The 12817-nt window shown below is 38.9% G+C and overlaps 1 protein-coding gene across 5 annotated transcripts in view; it reads left to right on the forward strand.

Moving 5' to 3' along the window:
• ect2 (epithelial cell transforming 2) overlaps positions 1-12817 on the forward strand; it is a 36285-nt gene that overhangs the window by 16750 nt on the left and 6718 nt on the right. For all 5 annotated transcript variants that reach the window (XM_056252788.1, XM_056252790.1, XM_056252789.1 and 2 more), the window contains 12 exons: positions 403-527; positions 2927-3046; positions 3121-3189; positions 3302-3412; positions 3519-3615; positions 3846-3927; positions 4113-4191; positions 6438-6557; positions 7995-8133; positions 10864-11018; positions 11613-11720; positions 11887-12027. In XM_056252788.1, the coding sequence (XP_056108763.1) occupies positions 403-527; positions 2927-3046; positions 3121-3189; positions 3302-3412; positions 3519-3615; positions 3846-3927; positions 4113-4191; positions 6438-6557; positions 7995-8133; positions 10864-11018; positions 11613-11720; positions 11887-12027 (1346 nt within the window). The remainder of the gene's footprint in view (positions 1-402; positions 528-2926; positions 3047-3120; positions 3190-3301; positions 3413-3518; positions 3616-3845; positions 3928-4112; positions 4192-6437; positions 6558-7994; positions 8134-10863; positions 11019-11612; positions 11721-11886; positions 12028-12817) is intronic.

Raw genomic sequence — 12817 nt, forward strand, 5'->3', positions numbered from 1 at the left:
TACCAACATATATTATTTTGTTTTCCACTGAAGAAAGTATTTTGGAATGATATGAGGGTGAATAAATGACAGAAATTTTGAGTGGACTACCCCTTTTACATGTATATGATTTGATTTAATACAGCTGGACTTAATTCAGAATAACTGATACAAAGGTGCATTTTACTCTTTTCTGTGTTCCTGATTGATGGATTTTTGTTTTCATTTCTATTGATCATGGAACATTACTTTTAATTAAACTGCAAATTTTAACTTATGATTTCATAGATAGATTCCTATTGACTTTATTTTTCTTCAACATCAAATATATTTTAACAAGAGGATGAAACCTATCATAGGATGAGAAGTAATAATGTGTAATATATAGCTGCTAACCCCTGCGTGTCTGCTTATGCGTTTCAGAGAATGCCAAACCTCCCAAAAGCTCGACTCCCGCCCTTCCCAAGCAGTCAGCGCGATGGCAGGTCTCCAAGGAGCTCTACCAAACCGAGAGCAACTACGTTGATATCCTGGCCACAGTCATGCAGGTTGGTGTTCAGTGTGCGTGTGCGTCTTGTGTGTTCTCTTTCTCCTTTCACACACATAAGAATGTGGCAATCCGCAGTACCTGGCTGTGGTCTTATCAAGCTAAACCAGTGCCTCTGACCAGTAGGGGGGAAAATGAATTAGACTTGGGCACAAATGCCATGGACATTTGAGCTTTGCTTTGCACCCCTACATGTGGAGCTCATACAAAACACACACACACTCGCACGCACACACCTCTGTGTCTGCTTGCATAGTAAATGCCACATCAAATGCCCGCAATCAGAATCCAGCAAATTTCACTGAACAGTGGAGTCAGATCATCAGGCAATACTGAATAGCCTGACCTTTCCATTGTGGTCCACTGGATTTTTATTACGTTTATGGAGTAGCTTGTCAAGTAGAGGTCTACATGGGACTGATTTTCCCAGTTTCATTCCACTCTCGCAGAACTGTAAATCTTTTCCATATGTTATGTTCTCAACAGTTTATTAAATTCAAAAATATATAATTATTTAATTGTAATGCTATATTTATTTAATTATTTAACACTTTTATATTATATAATTTTTTATGCAACCCTCTAAAAATGTGAGTAAATCACTCGCATATGTGACCAAATTTCATACAAAAAATGTCTTTAATTAGCCAATAGCTAGTAAATTGAACGATTACAAAAAACAAGTTTAGCGCATATATACAGTAATTTAATTTAGCGCATATATAATTTAATTGAGCTTTACGCACCGTCTCTTGGCTGAGAGCGCCCTCTGTCGCTTTCGTGTAGCTCCGTTCCGTTCTGCAGGCTGCAGCCAGGTCCTCCTCACCGTGAGAGAAGGAGAGAGCACATGCAGTGTTCGTTGATAGGAATCTCAGTGTCCCGAACGGACCAGTGTTGCGTCATCATGCAAGTTATCATTTGCACACGTTTTTTAAGCCTTGCTAATTTAAACTTAAAGTAGCATTTAACATTTAAATAAACATTTCACGTGCAAGAAGACGCGAAAGATAACCTGCGCGCACTGTGAGAAGTTTTATGTGCACAAACTGTACATCCGAAGCACACGCCCGGAGAGCCGCGTTTGACAGCACGTGAATACTAAATTAAGCTCTTTCACGTTTTGCGCTTGAACGGGCAATTTCTCACAAAATTCTGTCCAAAAATCTGTCTTGTCGAGTATCCTAATAAACATAGTTGGTTATGTCTTAAGTGAACGTAAACAGTGGAGAAAGAAAACGCATTCATAACAGTATCAATAATATATTGGATCTGTGTGCTGTCTTAAAGGGACAGGAGCCTAATATTCCTGCTACTGTCTTTTTAATGTTAATCAAACAACAAAAAAAGCAAAAAATAATTTAAGGCTCTTGACTGAAGAACTTTTGTAGCTTTAATAAGGATTCATCTAGATTTAATTTATTCAGTGAAGACTGTGGAGTCGAGTGTTATTTTACATTTGATTAGGCTACTTTATTCAATTTCTGTATCTTACTACTGTTAGATCTACATGTAAAACCTAAAAAGCATTGTTTATTTAATTTGCGTATTTGTTCTATTGTGTTTATTTGTGCTATTGCTTGTAGATGGATTATTTATTATTTTATTAGACTATTTACTTGACTTTAACAGTGTTTGAAATGTATATTTTATATGTATGTAGAATTTTGCACTGTTCTTGCATTCCACGTAAAATAAAAAATCCACTAGCCAATGACGACTGCAGCTTCAGTGTGTCTGTAGAGGGTTTTTATGCACTACTGTTCAAATGTTTGGGGTCAGTAAGATTTTTTAAAAAGAAATTAACTTATTCAGCAAGGATGCAAAAAAGAAACAAATCAGAAGTGACAGTAAAGACATTTATAATGTTACAAAAGATTAAGATACAAAAAAAAGTTCTTTTGAACTTTCTATTCATGAAAAAAAAAAGAAATCCTAAAGAAATATGGTTCCACAAAAATATTAAGCAGAACAAATAATTTCTTTAAGATCATGATTCACAATATTATCAGTGTTTTTACTGTATTTTTAATACAGTATTAATTTGAGCATCAGAGACTTATTTAAAAAAGGTACTTTTTTAGTACCTCAAACTTTTGAATGGTAGTGAATAAACTACAGTTTTAGGGTTTATTTTAAAATGTCAAAAGGCTGAAAAATATTGAAAACTATCACCCCACTCTACTATAAATCTGCCCACTTTGGCTGCCATCTCTTAGAAATAGCACCCTCTCATGCCTACAAATCAGAGGTTTAGTCCAGTCCTGCAACGAATCTAATCGGGTCTTTTAGTGATCCCGCTGGAATGCAGACCTCTAATGTCAAGTCCCGTGGCATTAGTGAGAGTCTCGGGGTCCATCCTGGCTTAGTGATCTAATTTCTTTTATTCATCGGTTCTTTCAGCTCTTCAAATACCCACTGGACAAAGAGGGGCAGGTGGGCGGCCCCATTCTAGCTCAAGAAGAGATCAAGACCATCTTTGGCAGTATTCCAGACATCTATGATGTGCACACGAGAATAAAGGTAGGCAATAACCTTTCCAAAACGCTGAGTAAAGGCTGTGTTGAACGTGTTCGCTGATGTATGTGCTTTGACAGGCGGATCTCGAGGAGTTGGTGATGAACTGGTCTGAAGAGAGGAGCGTTGGAGACATTATCCTGAAATATGTGAGTGTGATAAAGCTTTGAACTCGACCTCCTCCGGCGTGGAGCTCATAACGCAGTCAAAGACTGAATGGCAGCTTTTGTGATCTCTCTTTATTTTTTAAAATCCTCTCAGTCTAGAGAGCTGGTGAAGGCCTACCCACCATTTGTCAACTTCTTTGAGATGAGCAAAGAGACCATAGTGAGATGTGAGAGACAGAAGCCAAGGTTTCATGCGTTCCTGAAGGTACTGATAACTTTAGAGTTTAAATCTTTTCTAGAGTTAAATGGTTTTACACGGGCCTTTTTCATGAAGACCGTTTATTCACATCTTCTTTCATTTTGTTATCCAGATTAATCAGGCTAAACCCGAGTGTGGCCGCCAGACTCTCGTTGAGCTTTTGATTCGTCCAGTACAGAGACTGCCGAGCGTCGCCCTCTTGCTGAACGGTAACGCATGAATACGGCTGTCGGCAGGATGCAAGTGAAAGACACACAAACAGCTGTTTCTATTCAGTAAATCTGACTGAATCCAGATGATTTAAATTTTTTCCACTGCATGGAAAAAACAAACAATTGTTGATCAACCTCATGGAAAATACAAACATTATTCAATAAGCGGTTTGTTTCACTTCTGTATGCAAGGAAATGAGATTTAGAGTGGATTTTGTTCTTTGTAGATATAAAGAAACATACATCAGATGACAACCCTGATAAAGTGACACTTGAACAGGCCATCGAGTCTCTCAAGGAAGTGATGACGTGAGTCCTGAGATTAACTCCTAAAGATTTCCTTAAACTAGATTTATGCACCCAAATCTTGGCATGCAACAATTTTCAGCCAAATTTGTTTTTCTTTTTCAGCCAAAACTGTTTTAGTGTGCCGAAACAGTGACGTTTAACTAAAGATTTCTTTAGCTTTCTCTCTCTCTCTCTTTATTTTACAGGCATATAAATGAGGATAAAAGGAAAACCGAGGGACAGAAACAGATCTTTGATGTTGTTTACGAGGTGGACGGGTGCCCTGTGAGTAATTTTTCCACTTTTCTGGAAAATAGTTCACCCATAATTTTGTTATTTACTTGCCTTCAAACAAGCAGAGCTATATTTCAAGTCTTTTGAAGCTTTGAGTCAACAGACCGCAATGAAAGACGTTATTTGCTGAAAATCGCCGCCCTCTGTCACAGCTCTCAAATAACTTCACCTCATTTCCACATCCCCCGACCAGCACAAATGAAGTCACCATATTATGACCAAGGGATTTTTGTCGCTCTTTTGAAATAGGAGTATGATGTAAGCATACTCCAACATTCACCAAGCAAATCTCCACCGCCAGTCCAGTCAGACCATGAAAACTATAAAAACGGCTCATTCAGAAATCATCACAGTGTTGAGGTCAGAACCATGAGCACATTAAAACATGACCATCCATTTACACCCCCCCCCCCCCCCCAAAGTTAGAAAGTTTCAAAGATCAATGCTACACTCGAATGACATCTACTCTGACCCGTTGCAAACACTGTAGCTCTACCTGTGGGCTGGAAGAGTTTGGATCGTGTTATCGACATATGAAGAATACGCTGTTTTCTGTGCTGCGAAAGCAAATCCACTTTGCTTGCACTTCCAAATGATGCTATCGGTACTGTTCGGATCACTGTGCTGAGGAAACCTCCAGAGCTGAAAATCAGATATGGTAATGGGTTTTTCGTTTCCAACCATAGACAGTATAAGAAGTGGACGGAGCCATCTCATTGGAACTCAGTTGAGACAGTTGAAGCCCATTTTTAGCGATTTTTGAGCACTTCCGTTCCTGACGCGCAGACTCAAACCGACTCAAACTAAGCTTGATGACGTGAGCTACCTGTCTGACAGACGTTAATCTTCTAGTAGCTGTGCGTGAAAATTGCCAACGTTAATCTTGCAGAGACGGGGAACTTGAGCAAAGAGTTCTTTGGCGTGAGTGAGCAGGAGTAAGTATTCCGTTGCTTTTATTGACTCATTATCTATGGGCTTCTCCATTGACGGGACGTCCCCCCGATTACCTGCGAGCTTCTCCTCCTGTCTGTACGGTAATTTCTGTACAGCGCGACAGAGAGTCGAGTGGTTATGACGCAATCGTTAGCCTATTTTTACAAAATCTGTTTCTACGGGGCCATAATGTAACATAGAAGGTAATGGAGCCCTTTATACATTGTCGTGTTTCTTTAGAAATAAATAATGGACAAATGGAGTCTTTAAACGCCTCAGATGTAAAGTTTTTCGCTGTCAAAGTGACGCCAAAATGAATGGTAGTCAATGGTAATGCTAACGCAAGTGAAGTTCTGCTACAACATGGCGGCACCCGGCCGGCTTCAACTTCCGGTCCATGGATTACCCCCTTATTTCCAACATGCGCTGTAAGCTGTAGACCAATCACAACCGACTGGGCCATCTGACCAATCAGAGCATAGTAGGCTCTCGGAAAGGAGGGGTTTAGAGACTGAATCCTTTTTGGAACCATTTCAAACACTGAGAAAAGAGGTGATGCTGCAATGTATATTCTGAGAAAATATAGTTTTTTGACCTTGGATGCATGTAAAACTGTAGTTGTAATAATATAGGGGCACTTTAAAGCCACATTTCTAATTTTAAAGTTACAGTAGCTGAAATAGTCTGTTTCTAAAGGTCAGACAGGGCAGAAATGGGATTGTAAAACTAAATTAACCATTTTTAGTGCTATAAAGCTTAACTAACATTTAGAAGTGGACTTCAAGAAATGTATTAAATGCAATGAATGTGTTGAATATGGTTATTTTAACAGCAAATTGAATTTTGACACTGTATTGTTGGCTGATGTTCCTCTTCTCTCTGTGGTGGGAGATGCTGCCATGATCTCTGAAACTTCCTCACCATTAAATCGATCAGAGTGAGTCAGCTCATATTGTCTCCTGTCAGACTCGCCCCAGAACAGCTGCGTTTAGAGACGGGGCTGCCAAACCAATGATCGCCCCCCAGCTTTTCCTGGATCAGTTTGGTTTTTGTAGCTCATGGGAACTGAAGCAGCATGGACACGAGTCAGAGTCTGATCCAGGAACAGCACTCCGAGGAATCTGAGAATATGTGCCCGCAGGCTCAGAGACAGGAAATGCAGCATGTTCATCAGGCGCTCTGATTGATTTGAACAAAGTTCTGCACACCAATCACTTATAATTAATTAATTTGCTGAAAAGGTTGCAAATGTTATGCGAGGAAGAAACTGATTTTTGTGTGTGTGTGTTTTTGTGCGCCTGCAGGCCAATCTGTTGTCGTCCCACCGGAGTCTGGTTCACAGGGTGGAGACCATCGCTCTGGGAGACAAACCCTGCGATCGGGGAGAACATGTCACACTCTTCCTTTTCAACGACTGTTTGGAGGTAAAGCTCAGTCTTTCCTTGTCACTGCACCGTAACTGCTCTTCTGAATGCGTTTATGGAAATATTACAGATGGGACGGTCCCCCCCTCTCTTTTCTTCATAATGCAAATGCTCCATCAGTTTCCCAAAAGCAGCACCAATATATGAAAGACATTAGTCTTGATTTCTTGTCTTGTTTATGGGGTTTTTAATGATAGCCTTATGATGTCAAACTACTAGCTAGATTTTCTCTATTGCTATAATTACATCCACATTGCTTTTAAAAAAAAAAACAATTAAATTGATCAAAAGTATCAGAATGACTTTGGAGCTATCCACAGTTGTTTTGTGAATCCATTAGGTGTTATTTATTATTATTTTGCGCGTGTATCTGGATCTTTCCATTCATTTTCATGAAATGTGTTATGAAATTTTCAAAAACAATAAAATGTAATAAATGCTGACAGCAATTTAAATGCACCTCTTCTATAAGCATGTTTGATTATTTGAAATTCTCTAGGTGGTGTAATTATCCTGAAAATGTAATGAAGGAAAATTTCCCATTTAAAATGCAGAAATTTTTTTTTTTTTTTTTTTTTTTTTGAACAAATTTCAAAATCAAATAATTTGACTTTTTCCCACTGCACAAAGAAAAGAAAACACCAGAATATTTATGATTCAAGTATTTATTCTGTAACAATACTTTTCACTATTACTGTTTAAAAATTATTCATATACTCGCATATTTACATAGTGTCAGGAAAATGTTACTTGATGCATTGTTTACTCCATTTGCCATTTTTCATTAAATAATTTTTTTTGATATATGTGTAAACATTTTTTTTAACCTATCAGCTTTCTAAGGAACTAGCACATGTATTCAAACTAGATTGATCATGTTTTTTTGTGAATATCTCGTGGACATCTCTTTTTTTGGTCTCCCCTTCCCTCTGTCCTCCCTAATTTTCCTCCATTTTTTTCTTCTCCAAAATTTCAGCAACCTCAACAATTGTTTGTTCAGTTTACGGGTGAGCGGTACCGTTCAAGAAAGAAATGTGTATAATTTATGAGTGTTCAATCTGTGCTTGCTGACTCGACTCGACTCTCTGGCCTGTTTCCCCAATTAGTGAGGGGATGCGTTTAAGCCCTGTGGAGGGGTTCGCTCATGTGTGCCGGCATGCGCCTGTGCTCCTCCTCGCCCAATGCCGGCTCTGGCCTAGTAATGAGAGCGAGGAGAAGGGAAGACTCTGGGTGATCAATTATTCATTTTAGGAAGTCCTCTGTATGCATATCTGTCACCCCGATCTGCATTACACATTTCAGCTCTTCTAAAGCACCAGAAGGACTCCCCACTATTCCAGAAGAGAACATTTGACATTCCTGCATTATGAAGAAAGCTGCATGTTTTAAGAGTTTAATATATGTGTGTGCTTTTTCCTTGTGCGTCTTCATATTCAGATCGCCAGGAAGAGACACAAGGTGATAACCACGTTCCGGAGTCCGTTGGGTCAGACACGGCCGCCCGCCCAGCTCAAACACATAGCCCTGATGCCCCTGTCCCAGATCAGAAGAGTCCTTGACATCCAAGACACAGAGGGTGAGGGGACCACCCGGCATTCTGCGTCCTACCAAGTGCACTCGAGTGCATATTTTAGTTTTCGGTGTTCTGAATTGGCACCCTGGAGAGGGAGGTTAAGTCTGGTTATGTGTAAAGTGTGTCAGTTCACTGTAGAGCTGGCTGATGTTGGTAAAAATGAATTGTATTTTGGTCTAAAACAGATTCTAAAGGACACTAAATCCTAAATCTTGTTCGCTTTTACATCCTCACTTAAAATGTTTAATAAAACTATTAGGGGTGTCCCCGACTAAGGATTTTCATAGTCGAATCAGATTCGTCAGGTCCTGCCTATAGTCGACTAATAGTCGAATCATGTGTGTGGTGTTGGGGAGGGGGCGGGGCTTTAACATTTTAAAGCCGCGATGTACAGAACATCACACAAAGATAGAAGAAAATGTATAAAAACATTTTGGATCAATAAAACTAAGAAATAACATAAATAACTGCAGAAAGGCCACACTGCAGATAGGATTTGCATTTCACATGCAAATCAAATTAAATTGGCTGAATTGCCTGTACGAGCATGCTCTATAGGCCTACAGCGCAACATCGATGCACTGAAAAATAATCAACAATTAAGAACATAATATAGGCTACTTTTATAATAAATAAAAATACAAAACGAAATAAGTCAGAATCAAATCACAAGAAGCAGAACAAATGTGTGCAAAATGCCTAAAGTGCAGGGGAACAAATATTCAAAACACAAGTCACAAATAGTTAAATTAGATCACCCTGAGTGATCAATTAATAAAATAAAAATAAAGAAATTATTAAAATAACGAAAGTATGGCCAGGATTGTCAACTTTGTATTTTTAACTGCAGAAACAACAATAAACGCTAAACTAGAGCGGCAGTCTTTTTAGCTATAACGTGTTCACAGTATCCAAAAATCAAATTAGAACCGGCTGAAATGTTTTGAAATCACTTATCCATACCTGATCGAAAAAACTAAATCCAGTCTTTCACTCGGCCTGTGTCCTTTTGAGTCTTTTCAAATTGTGTGCGCGGATAAAATACATTCTAAAACGCTTAACGTGAAAAACGCTTAACGGCTTTGTCCTAAAACTGTTATATTAAAAGATCAAATTCTGTACACACCTTATATTAATAAAGCATACTATATAGCTTACAGAAAAGCAGATGAGCCCAGAATATGAACGCAACGCGTTTTATTATAACTTAGGCTACGTTAAGCATTTTCCTCCCATAGAAAATACGGTTAAAGAAAAAGCTTTACGTGACTTTCAATAGGAGAAACGCGTTGCGTTCATATTCTGGGTTCATCTGCTTATCTGCACATAGAATGGTTTCTTAAGGTGTGTAGCCTATTGTGTACATACATTAAGCACGTAAAAGTGCCATTTAAGCGTTTTAAAAGCTTTTTTTCACGTTAAGCGTTTTAGAACGTCCCGAGGAAAACCAACCTGTTAACGTTGGCCGGCAGAAGTGCTTTCTGATGCTAAATCCAGCCTTGGAGTATATCCTTTCTGATGGTGTGCATCTTTAGATTGTCTTATCCCAGACATTTTTAAAGATTTAAATCCCTGCCGACAAGACGCTCCTCTGTCGGTCACGGATATCGAAAGTGAAACTTAAATCTGTCACGGGGTGTTTGGATTTATTCACCCTGCGCGCACGTTAAAATATTTATTAAAAGCTTCTTTCTTTGCACATTTTTATCGACAGCATTATCATAATAGGCTGTATATTAACATATTGACAGAAAACCAGTAGTTCTATGTGAAATCAGACATTGAGCACACTCATATAGCCAAAATGACATAATCCTCGTTTAATAACACATCTGCGAAGATTCGACCGTGAGATTGGTAGTCGAATCAGGCTCCTCCTATCGAAGCATCGAATCTTCGACTATTCGGGGTCACCCCTAAAAACTATATAGAGGTGCTATGTATTGCTATATTTGTAAGAGTTTAATTTGATTCTTTGAAACCAGTTCAGAGAAATGAATCAAACTTACAGACTCTAAAATAATTTGTTATTGTCTAAAGCGGATATGCTATTAAAACACGTCTGAATTATTTTATACCAAACAAGGAAATGGAAGGATCACAAAACGAATCTGATTCTGTGGTCTTTAGGAAATTCAATGGCCATAAAACGCATATAAAATCTTTGCAATATTCACAGCATTATTTTTTTTATTGCCAACAGAATCATTGAGAATATATTGTGAATTTTTATTATATCACCCAGCCCTACTTTACTGGATTTTGATGAGCTAAAGTCACAGTAAGACCATAATTTCACACCGTAATAGCACATTATTGATGAAGATCACATTTTGGAGCCTGGAAATTTGACTGAGATTCAAATCTGTGCGTCCACAAGAGTGGCTCCTCATACTAGAATCCATTTCATGTTTCAAATTAACTCATTTCCCAGTAGTCCACTTGTTATGGTCCCATCAATGTATGGAATGAACTCCTGCCCTACATTGATTCCCAATGAATATTGTTTCACTTGGAAAGACGAGATCCGAAAGATGTTAAATGTGTTGTGAATGTTGTTTTATGTTTGCAAACGAACAAAATGTCAGTGAAGATGTACAGCCAGCTGGTCATTATTAGAAAATAAACTCTGAAAGGGTCTCATATCGTCCTGAAGATTCATACCGCCCAGCCTTAGATCTAGGTCACATCCCTGACCTCACATTTTTGTGTGTATTTGTTTATCTCTCTCAGATTGTCAGAATGCCTTTGCCCTGGTGGTACGTCCTCCTACAGAACAGGAGAACCTGTTATTCAGTTTCAAGTTGACGGCCGAGGACACACTCAAATCTGCCTGGCTCAAAACTCTATGTCGACAAGTGGCCAACACGATTTGCCGAGCTGATGCGGTGAGTGAACACACACACATAGAAACATGGCCACTTCCTCCTCAGATCATCCCCCTCAGGCCTGGAACGGAACTCAATTATTTATTTTATTAGCTCTGCTTTCTTTTATTGTGGCTATAAATTAGGAGGTTTGTGTGGGCCTTTTGGTGTTGGCTAATCCTATTAGATGCTCCTGTGTGGTTAAACTGGGAGGCAGATTAATGTAATTAAGAGTGGAATTGTACTTGAACTTTACACTTCAGACACAGACGTCTTTATCTTCATGCTGCAGAAACGCAGGTCCCGCCCAGGCCATCCACCACGGCACATGTAATTGGTGCAGGCGGACAGATGCATGTATTTCCCTTTATAATTAAACAACCAGACCAAACCCTGCGGCTAACTGCATTTTGGCCTGGCCTGCAGTTCCCCCATCGAACATGAGGTGGCGACCTATCCACACGTCACCCGCGTGAATTGCGGCCTCATTCACTCTCTGCTCCTCTGAATATCAAGAAGCCCCAGCTGTTTGGAAAGCTAAACAGTGATGCTTCTCTTTGCATTTTGACAGGCCAGCAGTATCGCTGTGTATTTAATTTTCCATGTCTTAAACAGGAAGATCTCATTCAGAGCACTGATCCTGACTCCGTCCAAGTGAGCACAAAGGACATGGACAGCACGCTCAGCCGAGCATCCAGGGCCATCAAAAAGACCTCAAAGAAGGTAGAGCGAGGAACCTGAAACTATTGAAAACAATTGGACAACACACATGCAAATTTGGTCTTACTGTCAATGTTCTGAATGCTTTCTTGAGAATGACATCATAAAATAACCATACGTTTTCTAAAAGGAGTTAAGAATAGACTAATTGTGCATTTTATGTGTTTAGGTCACAAGAGCGTTTTCTTTCACTAAAACCCCCAAGCGTGTGCTTCAGAGGGCATTTATGGCCAATGGTACCCCAGATGAGAGGAGTCCTGGCCCAGATGGCGATCACATGGGCCGAATGTCCAGCAGCTCCACACTGGCTGTGAGTCCACAGTTTCTTTTTCTTCTCACAAATCCACTGGTCTAACAAATGAATAAAAGACGCACACCCGGTCGATTGATGCAGCATATATAACGCACCCACATTTAAGAACTATTCACACCATCCTCTTACTAATGGTCAGAAAAACATGCACAACAACATGATGCATCTATATGATGTGCTTCAAGGCTAATTCACTCAGAATAAAGCAAAAAAAAAAAAGAAGTTTTTGGAGCTTATCAGCCCTGGTGCCTATTCAAGGAACATGAACAAGATTTTTTTGTTTCTGCTAGTGTAGAGCGGAGTGGGCATTTTCAATTCCGTTTTCATAGAAGTTTCAAGCGTGCCGTTGTTCTGAATATCAGCACGGCTGTGATTTGACGGAAGGAACTCAGCAGGTTTTTTTTTGTTACTGTTTACTAAAATACACTATTCCTATTAATCTAAAATTAAATAGTTGCAGCTGTATGATTGTATTTTAATCTAAAATTAAATAGTTGTAGCTGTATGATTGTATTTTATAAATAAGCACATTTTGCTTAAATAAAAAAAAAAAAAAAAAAAAAATTGGTACTGATCTTTGACTGGTATCACTAGTATTGACTACTGAAATAAAAGGGTGTAATGGGTATAGTATGAATATATATTAAACTAATTTACCTTTTGTCATATCACCACTTTTGCGGTTTAATTATCTTTACTTAAACTACTGTTCAATAGTTTGGTCAGTAAGATTTATTTTTTAAAGGTAGGGTAGGCAATTCCAGAGAGGCTAGGAATAGCAAGTTAG

The sequence above is a fragment of the Rhinichthys klamathensis genome, unplaced genomic scaffold (genome assembly GCF_029890125.1).
Source record: "Rhinichthys klamathensis goyatoka isolate OS25496 unplaced genomic scaffold, OSU_Roscu_1.1 h1tg000098l_1, whole genome shotgun sequence".
Lineage (NCBI taxonomy): Eukaryota > Metazoa > Chordata > Actinopteri > Cypriniformes > Leuciscidae > Rhinichthys > Rhinichthys klamathensis.